The sequence below is a fragment of the Vigna umbellata genome, chromosome 9, assembly GCF_029865625.1.
Source record: "Vigna umbellata cultivar VRB3 chromosome 9, Vumbellata_1.0, whole genome shotgun sequence".
In the NCBI taxonomy this organism is placed as follows: Eukaryota; Viridiplantae; Streptophyta; class Magnoliopsida; order Fabales; family Fabaceae; genus Vigna; species Vigna umbellata.
Window position 1 is genome coordinate 10,338,804 of NC_142173.1, and position 19,283 is coordinate 10,358,086.

Below are 19,283 nucleotides of genomic sequence, written 5' to 3' on the forward strand. Positions count from 1 at the left end.
AATAAGCTAAATTTGAGTTATATGTCAACATTTATCTCAATAGCTTGTTTCTATAATAATTGGAAAACATGAGCAGAATTTAATAATGTATAAATTTTCAACTTTAGGTAATGAGTCTCGATTAGCCACACAGACCTAAGTATTAATTACCACACCACTTTCTACATGCACCCTTTTGTTGCCTTTCTCATAAGGCATAAGCTAAGATAGTGAATAGATTAAGATGGGTTGAAACTCGAAACATTCTAATAGGATATATCCCCTCAAACTTTCACTTTCACTCGCAGTGTAATAGAAACACATTCAACCATAGACTGTTAAACTATTGTTTTCAAAGTTTTGGTATTACAGAGGAAGCTAGTTCGTGCTTGAAAAATTATTCTGGTTCCCTCTATTATGACAATGTTAGCATTTTACATAGAGTTGACATAATTTATCAAATGATAAATTGTGCCAAACATTCATATACTAAAATAAATAAAAAATGACCAAATTTAATAGAGGTAAATTTTATCACCCAAACAAACGGGGATAAAAGTTCAATATTTGTCAAACAAACCCTAACATGGCAACCCAAAATCAGCAGATTAAAAAAGGTAAACTTATGAAAAAAAAAAAAGATAACGACTATATTCACTTATTATTTAATGCTCCTTAATATTTTCAACCACAGTCTTTGGCTGAAAATGATAAAATTTGCAATATTAATCAGAAACTTCAGCTAAATGCTATGAAGTTGGTAACTGGTGGTTGAAGAAACAATGCCAGCAGAGTATTGGAGTCTCAAACTAACAAGAAATTGTCAGAAATTTTTCTTTCTAATTGGCTGAACTTGAATATCATCACCAGATTGTCCTAGAATAGAATGCTTCCATGCTCTACTTTCTTTTCTCTCAGTCTCGCCATGTTCAGCAACAATATCAGGAAAGTCTATGGACCAGTTCTGATAACATGACCATTACCTCGGATACCATTTGGAGAATGCAAGTGCCATTACCTCATCATTTCCTTCCTGAACAAATCCCTATAACCAAATGATCAGCTTTACATGCAATTTCAGGAACAGGAAGCCAGTATACACTGTCATAAGTGTTACAAAGTTTAAGCCAACATTTCAAATTCAAACCCATGAATCATCAAGATGAATTCCCTGTAATCCATTGGTTGTATTCATCCATCCTGATCATGAAGGAGCTGGAACTTGGGGAACCACCTCCGCCATACGCCTTCAGGTTCCAACAGCAGAAAACTCGTCAATGTATTGCGAAGTGTTAACAATGTATCAATGTGTGAAACAAGGAAGACACACCTTTGCAACTTCAGAGGTATCGGTGGCAGTATCAGTGGTACGCAAGCACATTTTGAGATTATCCCTTTGCATGAATATCACGGCCCCTATTGGCCTGTCAATGATGAATAAAAACTAATTGATAAGATTATATAATTCAGTAATTCGTTTATAGCAGGCAATTGGGGCTCTAAGACAACCACAGGGGAAGATCATTCTGCTACAAGATAATAACATAAATTAAACATAAATTTGATAAACCTTTCTTTTCAATAAATTACCTCACCTAAGACCACTAGCAGCACTTTTTACACTAAGAAGCTTGCCAATTTCATCACTTAAGTTGGAATTCTTATCTGCCCGAACTCCCTACACAGCAATCATGGCAACAAAACCCGATTATAAATCTCAACTGCCAAACTGGGGTGGGGTTACCACATCACATGTTGCCATTATAATCAATTAATTGGAAAGTACTAGTTATAAATTGAGTATTAAAAAGAAGGAGACAAAGTTAACGGCACAAATTTGACTTTCATTCATAATTAACTAAGTTTAAAACAACAGAAACTTAAAGAAATAAAAATGTTGGCATATCAGTGACAACAGAAACTACGATGATCGTATACTGAAATATTACCAGGCACTCTCCATAAAATCCTCTACCCAGTCGAACCCTGAACACCTTTTCCAGCAATTTGCTTGCAGCATTTTTGCGAGCTGAACAATATGAATATCCTTTAGCAATTAAATCTTCAGCACTTAATTCCAGCAACTGCAAGAGGATTTTTCAAAGAACAGAACAAATTCAGCAAAGCCAGGATAAGTAGGGAGAAATTGACAATAACTTACACGAAGAAAGATAAAGATTATTTTACTTTTTGAAATATTACACAAGTCTTATAAAGCAAGGAAGCAACATAGTAGATGGTGCTACGACACGTGATATTAGTGTATGGCACCGTGACAAGTGTAATAGAAAATTCTGAATTTGTATTAGTCATATCATGCTCACTTCAAGCAACCAATTAACTTATGAAAATGCATTTCTCCCTTTCTAAGAAGGAGATAGATAAATGACAAAGTTGACAGAAAACATGGAAATGCATGTTGACAATCTGTATGATACATAATAGTTGTAAAATTCCTATTGAAAAAAAATCATTTTAATTAGCCTGGTCAAGCTATTTGACATGGCCTAAGTAAACTATATACTCTTTAGGAATAAGAAAATACTATGGATTAATTAAAATCTGAATTAAACTCTAAATTTTCCCTCAACAGTAACAAGAGAAGGAAACACAGAAACAATCTTAAAAGAAGAATAGTCATGCCTGCTTATACATGTATGGATTAGAAATGCAGCTAAACCTGGACCGCCATTCACTCAGTCCAATATTAAACATCCTAATGTCAGGCAAGCTCCATCGGCGAAGATCTCCATCCTCAATATACTTAAGAATTAGCTCCACTCGGCCTTTGTCCTTTGAGTCCACCAAACATGGAGCCTCGTCCTAAAGGAAATTCAGGCATCTTTCAAAATTTCAGCCATGGTTGCATGAGATTCTGGAGAATTAAAGCACATAAAAGAACTTATATTTTTACTTACGTCAGAAATGTTAACATCCACATGCTTGCCTGTAAAGTACTCATAAACAGCCCTAGAGCTACTCTTCTCAAGGTTTACATTAATCATAATATTCTCAGGGCAAACATTGGCAGGGGGAATATGTCTAAGAACTGATTTCCGATGATCAAACCCAATAATCCTAGATAGATAAAAAAAATTAATTTAATTAATATGCAACGAAAACAACAAGAGAAACTACACAAAATCAATAAAATAGAAGCATTAGAACAATTCCAAGGAAAATTAACCTACTTGCATTTTGATTTACGGGAAAGGTCGAAGAGGAATTCCTTTGGAGGAATAAAGTCAAGTAGATAACATGTCTCAAGGCCATTAGTGCACAAATCTTCAACCCTATTGTCACAATATATAAGTTCATGAATGGATAATTCAAAAACCAAAACTTTGCAGCACCCCATCTCATGGTTTCAAGCTCGAAGTGATGTAAAGCACAGAGAGTAGAACTTCAAATGCTCCACAACAGGAAACACAAAACCCCATCACAAAAAGAAAGGAAATTTATAGAGTAGACGAAGAAGGGAACCTGAAAGCGAGAGAGGGAACCGCAGAGAAGGGCAATATGAGAAATGGGAGATTGTGGCGAGTGTGGAATAGGTGAGCAAAGAGAGCGGAGAATGCCCCAGAAAAGGAAGGGTAATTGTAGAGAACTATGTTGGGAACCCTGTCTTCTGAAGCTTTTGCTATGGCTTCCAACGCCGCATCTGAACGCAGGCTCCTTCTGCCTCTCCCAACCCACCAGTCACAGAGAAAGGGAAGCTCTTCCTCTTCCCCCATTTCCGAACCACCATTTCATCTGAGTGGTTCTTTTAGTTTCTCCTTTGAATCGTTGAAAGCTTTTACACTGTTTTGTATCCTAGAGAAATTAAGAAAGGAGATTAAAATTTTACATTGTAGCATACTGAACCTATATCATAATCAAGGTTGAATGGTTTTCAATTTTCAATTTGAATGTTTTTTAAATCAGTCTTCAAAAGTTAATAAATAAATATAAATTTTCTAAACATAACATTTTATATTTTACATTACTAATTCCTTTCGAAAATGTGTTCTTTCATATAATTATCAAAAGAAAATTTAATCCTTAAATATGTAAACAATATTATATTTTAATCATAACAGAGTCTACTTTAATTTATTTATTTTTAACTTATATACGTAGTTTGTAATATCTCGTTTTAATAGTATAAAACTATTAAAATAAAATTTTACATAGATGCTAAAAGAACAACTAGGTAAAACAAATTTTTCACAAAGAAGAAATACAGTATTGTAGATCCATTTAACTACACATCTCCTTCACCCTTACCTATGGTTGGAGCAATTATAAAAATTTCTTCCTAAACTCACTATTTAGGTCATCATTGCAAAAGAGAAGACAACAAACAGCAGACAACACAAAAGCAAGAGTAAGTTAGTGATAAAAAAAATATCCATACATTAATATTTCACACATGAATGATATTTATTATAAAACAATTCACACATCTTAAACATTCCAAGACTTAGATGGACTATCTGGATTTACAATGAATGTCGAGCTATGGTGGGTTGTGCATTTGTGGTGACCTCTACTACTTTGTAAAGTCATTGCCATCGAGTTTTATCCTACCACATTTACAAAGTTAGCCTGTTACACACCTTAGATCATACTTGAAGCATCTAATACTAAGACTTCCTGCTACTCTCACCACATGTGTCAATCTTCTCTACTTGTGAATAAAAGACCATTAGAGTGTCAGGATAACCCCAAGACTGAGGTCCCCGCATTCGTACTAATGATATTTAAAACAATCAACCAAAAGTTTTACCTTAAAAACACTTTTGAACCATACTTCAAATACATACATAAGTTAATGCATAAAATCTCATAAATTTCTCATTAATATTACTAAACAAACATACATTACTATTTCATTTTTAACCATAAGAAAACAAATAAAGTATAAAACAAAAGACACTAGTTGCAAGTTGCATTCATGACGCCCTAACCAAAAACTAAATTTTAAGTTTTTTTTAAAGATATAATCGATTATTACACCTGATAATCAATTATTCCCGAAAGAATTCATGCCAAAATGATTTTTGGACGACAATAATTGATTATCATATGTGATAATCGATTATTCCCAAGAGTTTTGAAAAAAATATGACCTTCTGACTGGAATAATCAATTATCACGTGAGATAATTGATTATTCTTATCAGTTTTTGACAACAACCTGATTTTCTGGTTTTGGTACATCTTATACCTATCCAAATGATCAATTTAGAATATGTAACACTAATATTGATACGAAAACATGCTTAGAGATGAAAATTGAGTACTACATAGCTCATTTGGTTAGGAATTAGATGTACCAAACCAACTCAACAACTCAATTTAGAATATGTAACACTAATATTGATACGAAAATGCTTAGAGATGAAATTGAGTACTACATAGCTCATTTGGTTAGGAATTAGATGTACCAAACCAACTCAACAACTCAAAAGTGCCTAAACTATATTCTATCACTTGCAACACTCAATTTCTACCACTACTAGCTTGAATAAGTGCTATTGGACTTAACAACAAACTTTCAAGCATCACAGTTAGCCCATAACATGTAATTCAAAAATTTCACTCCTCAATACCCCTAAAACTAGCCAAATCTAAGCCAAAATCAACATATCCATTACCAAAGGTTGTAGCATCAATGTTCTCTCATTCTTAAGGTCTAAACCAGTTTTAAATTACCCATAAAAAAACTAAAAAGCTCTGGTTTATATCAGATTTAATTCCTTAGATTTTTACTAACAAAACCTCTAAGTTACCTTAGAAAGAACCTTATATCATGCTATTATGATTAACATTTTATTCTCAACATCATATCAGTTCATTCCCATAATCAAAAGTTACTAGAGACCTATTAAATTGTCTAAAACCACCATTCTTCTTTTAGACCAACCCGTCAATAATCCACTTCTCAAACCTCAATTCTAGACCAACTCCCCCACCTCTCCCCCATTCCCCTCCCCCCTCTCTCTCTCTCTCACACACACACTACACCCATTTTCTTACAATTAATACCACTTCAAGACGTATAACAGTTTACTAACTTCAAAACATTAAAAACGTCATTTCACTTATCAAAACAACTAGAGAACTCATCATAACAATCATACATAGTTTTTCATAGGTTTTCACATCATTACATATCATTTTCAAACAATTTAACACATCAAGAGTACTATATCAGTTTGCTCATACAATCCAACACAACATTCTCATTAAATCAAAGATTTTTTTAACAATTTATCAAGAAAAATTCAATTAACTAGCTTCCCTTACTTTAGAAAGAACTCCTACGCCTCTAAGAACTTCCAACCGTTGCTTTCAGCATAAGGAACTCTAAAAAAGCCTATAAGTCACCAAATCGTGATCGGAGTAAGTCCTTGAGACCACAAATTGACAAAGAATCAAGAAACGAACATCAAGGATATATGCGTTGGGCTTTCCTAAGCAAGATCATAAACAAAGAAAAAAATGAAAAACAGGTAGAAACTTACTTGCTCTAAACTAAGAATTGATCTGTTAGAAATAAAGATTACTTAGCTGAGACTCATAGGAATTTCATGATCATCAAACAAATAATCTGTTGAGATTGTTGATAGGAAGAACATTGGTTTAACTGAACCTACAATCTCAGAGCTTCTGGTTTTTTATGATGACAACATAATTAATAAAACATGTGATGTTTATGTGTTACATGTTCTATTGCTTACATGCTACTTGTTTTAATCAATGTATAAATCTGTTTAAAGCATGAAGATCATGATTGTCTTGATACATTGCATTTCACTGTGCTATATAATTGATTTTATTTGTGAAAGCATGTCTGATGTTTTACAAAATGAAAACCACAAGCACTTATATTGAACTTTTTATTGTGTGGCAAAACAACAGTTTTAAGTCGACTTCATTATGGGGTGAGTCGATTAAAACTCGTGGCTTTGCACAAACTTGTTAAAAGTGTGCTGTGAGGTTTTTCAAAGAAGAAGTTTTTCAAAACAATGTTTAACTGCGTTACATAGTCGATTATATGCAACTTACATTCGACTGAGTCTGTTACAGTTTTAAAATTTTGTTAATGCTTGTGTTAAATGTTACAACAACTATATTTTTATATATGTTGACCAAACATTTCTTATGGATCGATTGCATTAATTGCACATTCAATTAATTGCATTAATTGTTGTTAATTGCTTTGACTGAACTGTTACATTCGACCGCATTGGTAGCTAAGTCGATTAAAATGCGTCTGAATTGTGAAAATCTATAAATTGAAGCAAACTTGATCTTTGTAAGAACTTTTGTGATTCTAACAGTTTTGTGATATTTTGCAGAAAGTGCATTCTTACAAAGAAAGAGAAAAGCTCCAAGAAACAAGAAGTTACCGTGGTGTTCATCTACTTGTGGATTCTTGAAGAGCAAGTTAACTGCATTTATAAAGGCTAATCATATATGCACATTTGGGTGTTACTGAAAGATTAGAGGCTTCAATCTTGTAAAGATTGGTTTGTTGTTTCCCTGTTGTGATTACAGGAATAAGAGTGTGCTGCGTTCTTGACTTTGAGGGTGGCTCAAAGGGTTGGACTACAGGAGAGGGGATTCTTGCTGCTAGTATGTTTTGTATATGCCTATATTTTGATTAGAGAGTTAGAGAGATGTTTTATATTTTGACGTGAGGTCTTTATAAAAACCTTATTGTAAAAACCTTGATCATTATAGTGCATTGGCTTCCTGTGGTTGGAAGGACACTAGATGTAGGCTTGGCCGACCAGTATAAAAACCAAGTGTTTGATCTTTCTATCCCTGCACTTTTATTTAGTCTACTACATACTGCTTTAAATCGATTACATTTCCGCTGCATAAACAAATCTTTTTCCTTGCGTTTTAAGAAAGCTTTTAAAGGCATCCACTTTGCGAAAAAGATTTAAAGAAAACTTTGTTTTTACATTTCACCAATTCACCCCCCTCTTGGTGTGAGAAATCAAGCCATTCTATTTTCAACAATTGGCACCAGAGGTGCTTTTCATAAGATATTTGAAAAACAAGTCGATTATCTTTTTCCTGAAATCATTGATCCTGAGAAATGGCTTTAAATTTTCAAAGTTTTGGTGAAGGTGCATCCAGAAATAGACCACCACTAATTGTTGGAGAAAATTATGCTTTCTGGATAATAAAGATGCAAATCTTTCTTGAATCCGTGGATAAAGGAGTTTGGGATGAAACTCTAAACGGTCCATTTGAGCCAACTCATGTTGTTAATGGAAAAACTGTTTTGAAAAACTTTTCTGAGTGGACTCAAGATGAGAATCGAAGAGCTCAATATGATGTTAAGGCTAGAAATGTTATTGCTTCTGCACTAACCATGGATGAATTTTTTAGGATATCATAATGCAAGACTTCCAAAGAAATGTGGGAGGTACTTGAAGTGACACATGAAGGAACGAATGAAGTAAAAAGGGCCAGAAAGAATTCTCTTATTCAAGAATATGAGTTATTCTGAATGAAGGCTGGTGAGACGATCTATGAGGTACAAAAATGATTCACACACATAGTCAATCACCTCATGGCTATCGAGAAAGTGTTTGATAAAGAAGAGATCAACGTAAATATCTTGAAAAGCCTCAACAGAAGCTGGATATCTGAATCAAGAGACCTCACAAGCATGAACATGGCAACCCTGTTTGGCAAACTGAGAGAACATGAATTGGAGCTTGGAAGGCTAAAGGAGGAAGAAGAAATTAAAGAAAATAAATTTGTTGCTCTAAAAGCCACAAGCAAGAAAGCTGCAAAAGTTCATGAGCTTGAATCAGATGCTGATATATTTGAAAAAGAAATGATGAATATGGTGGTAAGAAAATTTGGCAGATTCATGAAAAGTAATAATTCTGCAACTAAAAATGCAGGTTTCTCTAGAGGAGGAAAGAAGAATTCAAGAAACAATGTTATTTAGTGTTATGAATGTGGAAAAGATGGTCATATCAAGCCTAACTGTCCAGACTTGAAGAACAAGCATAAAGAACCCTCCAACTATCCTCAAGATAAGAACATGAAACAGAGGAAAGCCTATGTTGCATGGGAAGACAGTGATGAAGATTCTTCAAGTGATGAAGATTGTGATCGCGAAGAAGAGTCAAATTTGTGCCTCATGGCTGGCTCGGTACAATCTAATGATGACAATGATGATGACTTTGAAAATGAACCAATAAAAGTCAAGTATCATATGCTACTGGACGCATTTCAGGAAGTTCATGCAGAGGCCATGCGACTTCAGTACAAGGTCAATCGATTATTATCCGAGAGAAAAGATTATGAATACATGATTAACAATCTTGTGAAGGACAATGAAAAGCTTGAGAAAGAACTTGAAGAAGCTCTCAAATCTGCAAAGACAGTAGAGACTAAAGTACAAATTATTCAGAAAGAGTGTGATAGCTGTTCTTAATATGTTGAGAAAATTCAGTACTTAACCATCACGTTGGCGAAATTCACTCAAGGAAAAGAAAATCTTGATGTTGTGCTGAGATCTTCTGGAAGAGCTATCTACAGACAAGGTATTGGTTACAAAGCCAAAAGTAATAGGATAAAAACTCAAAGAAATTTATTGATCTGAGTAAGCCTAATACTAATGCATGATTTTATTGCAATACACTTGGTCATACAGTTAGAAACTGCTATATTAAAAATGTTGGTATTCCAAAGGGAAAGTACAAATGGGTTCCCAAGGAAAACCTTCCTACTACTAACAAGGCAAGACCCAAATTCAAATGGGTACCAGCGTAAAAAACTTTAAACTGTTGTGCAGGAAAGGAGCAGTAGCTGTTGTAGCAGTACAAAACTCAAGGATGAGCTAATTTGATGATATAAAACTTCTTAAGTATCTACAAGTGGTAACAATCAGTTTTACGTTGCATCATGCATGTTATTTGCTTGAATGATTGTTTGAGATTGTTTGTTGTGAAAATCAATTTTATGACTATTAAATCGATTGAATTATATGTATAGTCTATTATGTTACTGTATGATTGTTTCTATTTTGTGAAAATTTGTCTTACAGTAGTCAACTTTGCAAATAACTTAGTCGACTAGATATTTCTGTTACTAGGCCTTCTGTATTTGAATTTTTAAATGTGGGCTCGAGTGAAATTGTGACTTTCGCGCTTTATATATGCATTCCATGACTGTATTTGTAATATGCAAAACCCTTGCTTCTGTCAAAGAGTCTCTATAATTTTTCCAAAATTTTGGAAAGATGGATGCCTTAGAGATTCAAACCAAAGAGAAGATTTCTATAGCTAAACTCATTGGTGGCTTGTACATTTTAGATTCTTCTTTGAACATACTTACTTCTACTGCAAATTTTGCCAACAATGTTGTAAACAATACTAGCCTATGGTATCTTAGATTAAGACATGCTTCCGATATTAGATTGAATAGTTTGAAACTCAAATATCCATTCATTGTTCATAATCCCATTTTCATATTTGATGCTTGCCATCGTGCTAAGCAAAGCAAGTTACCTTTCTCTAATAGTACTTCTAAAATCATGCAAATCTTTGATCTTATTCACATTGATATATGGGGTCCTTGTATTATCCCTTCTATGCGTGGTTTCAAATATTTTCTCACCATTATGGATGATTTTTCTCGTTTTACTTGGCTTATACCTATGACTGACAAATCTAGTGTTAGAAAAATCATCACTGCTTTTATAACAAACATAGAAAATTAGTTTTCTACCACTATTAAAATCATCCGCACTAATAATGGCATTGAATTTGCTATGCATAATTTTTTCTCCCTTAAAGGTATTAACCATCAAACCACATGTAATGAAACCCCAACAAAATGGTATAGTTGAGCGTAAACACCACAACTTGTTAAATGTCATTCGCTCCCTCTTGTTTCAAGCTAATTTGCCTACTATTTTTTGGTGCTTTGCTGCTGAACATGCTACTTTACTGATCAATTTCATGCCTAAACCCTTACTTGATGATGCTACTCCATATGAAAAATTATATGGGAAATTGTATGATATTTCTGCTCTGCGTCTTTTTGGCTGTTTATGCTATATTATTACTTCGACTGCTCATAGGACAAAATTTGATTCAAGGGCTGTTCTTGGAATTTTCCTTGGTTTCCAACAACACACAAAAGGTTATCAGTTCCTTAACTTACAAACTCATAAGATTGATATATCTTTCCATGTGCTGTTTCATGAAGATTGATTTCCATATACTTCACATTCACATAATAATTTTGATTCTAACTCTCTTTCCTTGCCTATTCCTCATAATTATAGTCACAATTATGATGATATCAATTTTCCTAGTAATAGTGTTTTTATGCCTACTGATAATGTCGTTGCTAGTTATATTGCCACCAGTACTAATGACACCACTAGCATGCTGACACCATAAGACGTTCCACTTGGTCCAAACGTCCTCCTACATATCTTATAGATTTCCAAACTAATAACATTACTAGATATCCTATTACTAATTTTCTTTCTTATGACAAGCTTTCCTCTGATTTCAGACACACCATCCTCTCCATATCATCAACCACTGAACCTCGCACCTACAAGGAAGCGTCTAAAATACCTTAGTGGACTCAAGCTATGCAGTATGAACTCGACGCCTTAGCAAAGAATAACACCTGGACAATCACTGACTTCCCCCCGGCAAAACTATTATTGGATGCCACTGGATATACAAAATCAAACACAAGTCTGATGGATCTATTAACCGTTTTAAAGCGCGCCTTGTTGCTAAGGGCTACACCCAACTTGAAGGATTAGACTACCTTGAGAATTTTTCCCCTGTTGCCAAATTAACTATTTTATGTCTTCTCCTCTAACCACGAGATTCTCAACCTTGAGAATTTTGCTGCCTCTAACCACAGGATTCTCAAACAACTTGATCTCAACAACTATTTTCTTCATGTTGACTTATATGAAGAAGTTTATATGCAACTTCCTCCTGGCTTCACCCATCACAACCCAAATCAAGTGTGCAAACTTCAAAGATCTCTATATGGGCTCAAGCAAGCTGGACAACAATGGTATGATAAAATTTTCACTTTTCTTTTACCTAATAATTATACACGTTCTAATGCTGATCATTCTCTTTTCCTGAAACATGATACTTGCCACATCACTGCCATCTTAATCTATGTCGATGACATTGTTCTTGCGGGCAACAATGCCACTAAGATACAACATATCATCATTTCTCTTGACAGTCTTTTCCATATCAAAAACCTAGGCGATCTCACTTACTTTCTTGGCTTGGAAACTACTCGGAACAGTTCCGGAATCCACCTCAGCCAACGTGAGTACACCCTTGACCTTCTCACAGAAGATGGAATGCTCCATTGTGCACCCTTTCCCACTCCTATGGCACATTCTTCTCGTCTTAATAGTTAAGGTGACCTCCTCAATGATGAAGACGCCTCTTGTTACTGAAGAATCATTGGTCGCCTCATATATCTCACCAATACCAGACCCGACATCACATTCTCAGTTAATAATCTTAGCCAATTTGTTTCCTCTCCTACCACCCTTCATCAACAAGCTGCTCATCGCATCCTTAGATATCTCAAGGGAAGTCCTGACAATGTAATCCTCCTTCACAACAACAATACCAATAAGCTCAAAGCCTATAGTGATTCTGACTAGGCCACTTGCCCTGAATCTAGAAAATATATTACTGGTTACTCTATCTACTTCGGCAATTCCATCATTTCTTGGAAATCCAAAAAGCAACAGACCGTTTCCAGAAGCTCTTCAGAAGCTGAATATCGGGCTCTTGCCACTGTTACTTGTGAACTACAATGGTTAACTTACATTCTTCATGACCTTCACATACTCACCATTCAACCTGCTCTTGTCTATTGCGACAATCTCTCCACTATCTAGATTACCTCTAATCAAGTCTTCCATGAATACACCAAACACATAGAAATAGACTGCCACAGTGTCAGAGATAAGCTCAACGATGGCCTCCTTAATTTACTCCCCATTTCCACCATTGAACAAGCATCCGACCTCTTCACCAAAACCCTTGCTCCTGCTGTTTTTAAATACCTTCATTCAATGACTAACGTCTACTCCCAGCTTGAGGGGATGATAATATTAGTTAATGGGCCGCATCACCTTGCAGCCTAGCCCACTATTTTCCCTTTTTATCTTTATCTCATTGTATTAGATTTCTCACTTTTCAATAATACCAATTCTCTCTTTTTCTCTCTGCATGCTTCCGTTTTATGCATAAAGCTTTTTTCTCTGTTCTTGCTTCTTCGTGCTTAGGGTTAGTTCGTTGGTTCTCTTTCCCAAGTATGATTTCTTGCTTCTTTCCACTGTAATTTGATTTTTTTGCCTCATGGGTTTCAGCCATTATCTTGATAATACACATTTTAGGCTTGTAACAGGTTCAACAACTAATTAGACAAGGTTGAAGACGACTATATATATATCCTAATAATTAGGATTAGAATTTTGTAAACAAAAAAGTTTATGTGTAATAAATCATGTGACTATCGTTATATATTATGTATTTGGGTCGAAACACACAAAGTGTTTTGTTTATAAATATATAATATTATTTGTTGATAAAAAATATTTTATTATTTTGATCTCTACTGTTAGAATTTTGATTTTAAAGGATGATACGATAGACAAAATGTCATGTCATCGAGATATATAATGTCATATGCCATGAGTTTGATAATAAATTCATATTTTATATGCAGGTAAGTTCAATGATAGTATATAAACTATTTAGTCGCAAAAATTGACTGCATAACATAGGAGTATTTTTTAAGCGACAAATGCTATCATTAAAAAAATGGTTCCTAATAATATTATTATATATAAAAAATTTGGAATCACATAAGAAAAATATATTTAGAGAATCATTACTGAATTATCATTTGTTTTTATAAAATCGAGTACATATTATAAAGATTTTTAAAATTTTTTTAACAAAAATGAAATGTTTTAAATTGAGATGTTATATTATATATATATATATATATATATATATATATATATATATATATATATATATATATATTTCTTCCAGTTTGTCATTGAAAAACGTAAATTTTACATCCAATTGATGCAAATACAAATGAAATTATGTTGCTAATAACACTACTAACCTGATTGTCTCAATTCTTGTTACAATTGCAAATACTTTTTCATAGTCTACTCCAGCCTATTATAGGAATCCTTTAGCAACTAATATGACCTTGTATTTCATTACAATACCTCATGGAGTTATTTAACTTATAAACTCCCTTTAATGCTATTGGCTTCTTATTTAAAATCACTTATGTCAACTTCTACGTCTGATTTTTTTCAATAGAATCAATTTCCTCTTGCATTGCCTTCCACCATCTTTCATCAATAACAACTTGTTTAAACTTAATGGGTTCAGCCTCTACTATTAGAACATAATGAACAAAATTCCCTTCATATGTAACACTAGCATCATAAAACAACTCATAATCTCTTAGATGAGATGACGAATGAGTTGTTCTTGATGATATTCTCACACTAATACCATGATCACAAGGATATGATTGTATTGTAATAGATTCATTTTTAAGAACAATGGTTCCTGTTCCTATTGTGTTGACTTCCAACACCATGTTTCAACTTCATCAACCACAACATCTATACTAATTGCAACCTGTCTAGACTTGGGATCATATAGCTTATACCCTCTAGTAGAGCGATATCCAACCATAATTAGAGGCACCCCTTTATCATCTAACTTTCTACTCAATTGATCTGGTACATGCTTATAACACATAAAACCAAATATCTTCGAGTAACACTTGGTTTTACCTTAAACTAAGCTTCCTCAGGTGTAACACCTTTCAACCTCTTTGTTGGTGATCCGTTCAAGATATAAGTGGCTATCAACACAACCTCTCCTCATAGAAAATCTGGAAGGTTCTTACTCTTCAGCATACATCTGACCATATTTAAAATACTGATGTTCTTCCTTTCTGTAGTATCATTATGTTGTGGTGTATAAGGAGGGGTAATCTCATGTGCTATAACCTTTTCTTCACAAAACTTCTTGCATTCCATGGAGGTATACTCTCCTCCTCCATCAGTTCTCAAAGTTTTTATCTTCTTATCACTTTGCCTTTCCACATATTCTTGAATTTTTTTCAGAACTTTCAACACCCCACTTTTTCTTAGTAGTAAGTATGTCGACCTTTTCCGAGTCTAATCATCGACAAACAACAAGAAATACCTGCTGCCCTAGGTGTTTCAATCTAAAAAGGACATCCAAATATATTACACTCAATTTCTCTACTGTCCTTTGAGGCAATTTTTTTTTGAAAGCTTCCTCTAGTTTGCTTACATTGAACAAAATATTGCTTTAGGAATGTCAATCATAGGTAGGACTTTAACCATTTCACGTTAGCTTAGTTGAGATAAGTCTCTGAAATTCAAATGTCCAAACCTCAAATGCCATAACCATTTTGCTTTTGTTTTCTGATACAACAAAGCACTGATGTTTGAGATCATTCATCACCACATGAAATGTCATCTTCTGGGACAAATGTTCTTGGATGATCAACCTCCTTGTTAAGACAAAAATCTTCTAGAGAAAAGATTGTCTAAGCAACCCAAGTTTTAAAGTTTAACAAACAATATCAAACTAAATATTACTGCGTAGTAAAAGTTGTTTGAAACAAGTAGCGTCTAGTAAAGAAGCATCTTATAACATATGAAGCCAAGAGCTGAAGTAATGCTTTTTAGATCAAACAGTTTGAATGGATTAGAAAATCGTAAACAACATAAATGTCTCTCATTGAACTCTCTCAATAGACTTTATGAGCAAAGTAAGCTAGCTTTTTATGAAAACAGAACTCTATCTCTTATATAACACTAAGATTAAAAGAAATATTTTTATCTAATATAGTGTTATGTCAAGCAAAATGTTCTATAGAAAATATAATTTGATAAGTGACCACCAGACGCTTTAGCCTTGAGAAAACATCTTATGTTTTATACCATTTGATGAATACATATTTGTCTTACCAAACGAAACATTTATTAGTGAAATGACAAATGATAAAATGTCTTGAACACGCTACAATGCTTAACGTTTATCGTTTAAAATATTTAATGTGTGTACGAAAAAGTACTTCGATACTTGTATACTTTATTTCTTGATATCTGTGCAAATCAATAAAGAAGAAAGATATGATCAGAATCATGATACCGAAGAAAAAGATGTTGTGAGAGAAGAAAAACATTATGAGAATGTCTCTTTAAAGCCACTTACTCTGTCACATCGTACATGTTAAAATTTTGCTTAAGGCTATAAGAAAATGCTCTGGACCTTACAAAGTATACTAAAGTCAAACATCACAATAAAAAGTTGCCAATTCTTTAGAAGTCAACTACTGAGTCCAACGGTCATCTTTCAAGACAAGCTATATATAGAAGAAAGCTTGAAGAAAAGATGGTGTTGTTGAAAAACGCTTAATAGCATTATAAGAGTAGCAACAAGAAAAAAGAGAAAAGCTTAAAGTGTTCTAACATCGTCTAACACTCAATACCTTTTGAGAGAGAAATCTTTGTAAAGAGAGAAACACTTTCAAGTGTTACAGATTGTATTGTATTATATTTGAACGCATATCCTCTTACTGAGAGTCATTCATTTGTACCTTGTTGAAAATCCATTTATTGATTTGTTGTAAGTTCTAGAGAAAACTCAAATACTTGGTTGTTCAGCTTAGGCTGAGTTGAATGTCTAGACAAATTGTCTAGAGTTAGATTGTGGAGAAGCTAAACTCGATAGAGTCATGTTGACTAGGAAACCAAGAATGGTACTAATACTCGTTGTAACTAGGAGTGATGAGAATACTCGGTGTGATCCTGGAGAGGCAAAACTCTTGTAATCTTTCACAGCTCAGTTGTGGAACTTTCTGTTTTACCTCTGTATTTTGGAGCAAAATCCACAGGTTGTGGAAACTTTTACAGCTCAATTATGGAACTCTCTATTTTGCCTCTGCATTTTGGAGAAAAAATCCATAAGTTGTGGAACTGTCCATAGCTAAGTTGTGGAACTGTCCATAGCTAGGTTGTGGAACTCTCTAGTTTCATCTCTACATCTTGGACATCAATTCTTCCTAAGTTGTGATTTTTTATACTTATAATCACCAATCTACAAGAAAAACACAAAATCCAAATGTATGATCTGAAACAAAGATAATGCATGATGAAATCATTCAATTAATGCAATTATGTATGCAAATGGCCTAAACTAAGATATGAATGCAATTACATTTTATTCACACATCACATTCCTTCTTTCCAGTCATATATGTTGAACAACTTGAATCCAAGTACCAGACAACATCATCTGACTGGTTTTCATTTATATTGGCCGTTAACATCACAACCTCTAAAATTGAAGTATCATCTTATGCCAAATGAGCTATATTTTTCAGCTTGTTCTTGGCTCCACCACCTTTCCAACATTCTTTAGCAAAATGGCCAAACTTCTAACAGTTGTAGCACCTTACCTTCTTTTTATTAAACTTCCATTCTTTTTCTCCATTAGAATTGGTGCAAGATTTTTTATTTTTGCATTCGTCAGGATCACTAGAATCTTCACTCTGGTGTTTATGTGATTCCTTATGCTTAATGCTACCTTTTCCACTCTTCTTGGACCTTTTATTGCCTTTGTTTTGAGATCGAGCCTGAAGCACTTGTTCTTGGCATTGTCTGTGCTCATTGATACGATATAATTGTGCCTCTAATGAATGTTGTAGTTCTACATTCTCCATGGTCTCCAAATCACACATCTCCAATAGCCACAACCACATTTTCGAATCTTGGAGTTAGAGTTCTCAAAATTTTGTCCACTACATACCGGTTTGTAATGTAGTCTTTACATGCCCACATAACATTGACATGTTCCTATACTTTGAAGAAATATTCTACCACAATTTCACTCTCATCCATGGTTAAGATTTGAAACTGCTTTCGCAAAGCCTCACTTTCTTATTCTTGTCACCATCCCCATATATTTTCACCTATATCTCCCAAATTTCTTTAGCAGTAGTAGCCTTTGAGGTCTTGTAAGATCTTTGAACTGACACATTGATAGAGAAGGAACCATATCAAGTTTTTGTTGCATTTTGTGATTTATTTTGTCTTCATTAGTGGACTTTGAGCTCAAATCAGTTAGACTTTTAGTTACAACTTCTACAACATCTTGAAAACCAAATATGGCTTGCATCTTGATACGCCAATCATCAAACATCTTGCCATAAAAAACTAGAAGTGACCCATGTATCATTCCTCCAAACCCTGCTATGTTCACTTCTTGATCAAGATTTGAAAATTTCTTCTACCCCTTATTCCTAAAAAAAAAACTTTCAACAACTGAAGCAAACTTTCCTCACTGGATTTCTTTTCCTTGACATCTGTTCTTGATCACACACAAGCTCCCCTACACATATCGTTATTGTGCTCTTGATACCATAAAAGAGTGGTAGAGAAAGGAAAAAAAATAACCAGAACATAAATGAAATGATCTATAAAACATAAGAGTTTTTATAAGTCAGTACATGATGTAACTGGCTTAATTATTTTTTGGTTTACAACAGAAAACTAACAAAGCGTGAGTTGGACACCCAATTTGAAAGAAGAAACAAACTATGCATTCAAGCACAATATATTCAAAAGGTTTTTTAAGATATATTTTAGAGTATGTGATCAGTATAGAAATATTTTTCAAATATATAATTTAAAATATATTTCAAATTATACATTTTGAATAGCTAACTTTAAATATTAAAAATTTATATATACACACAATTTAAAATATTTAAATATATTTTAGATTATACAATTCAAAATATATTTTTATATTCAAAACTTTTTTTAGAATATATATTCTAGAATATATTCACTAAATACATTTTAGATTGTATTTTTAAATACATTTCAAATTATATATTTTGAAAGTTATTTTCAAATTAAAAAATATATTTAGAATTACGCCATCCATAATGTATTTGAAAAATATGAAAAGAGACCATCACCTTCGAAGATCACCACCGCCAACCACAAATACATCACAGGAGTAATATAGTATGGGTATTTTGAAAATTATGGGAGTAAAAGAAAGGAGGTGCGGAAAGAAACACACTACAGAGGAAAAAGAACTCAGGAGAGACATAAACTGCTATGCAATAATAACTTGGATCCATATCTCTAAGGTTGTTTCTTCATGTACTCCATCAAATTTCTTC

At 33.6% G+C, this 19,283-nt stretch overlaps 1 protein-coding gene across 1 annotated transcript; it reads right to left on the reverse strand.

The window, feature by feature from the left end:
* Nucleotides 1-605: 605 nt before the first annotated feature.
* Nucleotides 606-3,732, reverse strand: LOC148192511 (uncharacterized). The gene is given in 10 exon segments (XM_088098360.1): nucleotides 606-1,226; nucleotides 1,310-1,403; nucleotides 1,575-1,657; nucleotides 1,929-2,063; nucleotides 2,623-2,802; nucleotides 2,898-3,057; nucleotides 3,171-3,272; nucleotides 3,463-3,676; nucleotides 3,679-3,703; nucleotides 3,706-3,732. Coding segments are annotated over 10 exon segments (1,110 nt in total). The 3' UTR covers nucleotides 606-1,136.
* Nucleotides 3,733-19,283: the final 15,551 nt, after the last annotated feature.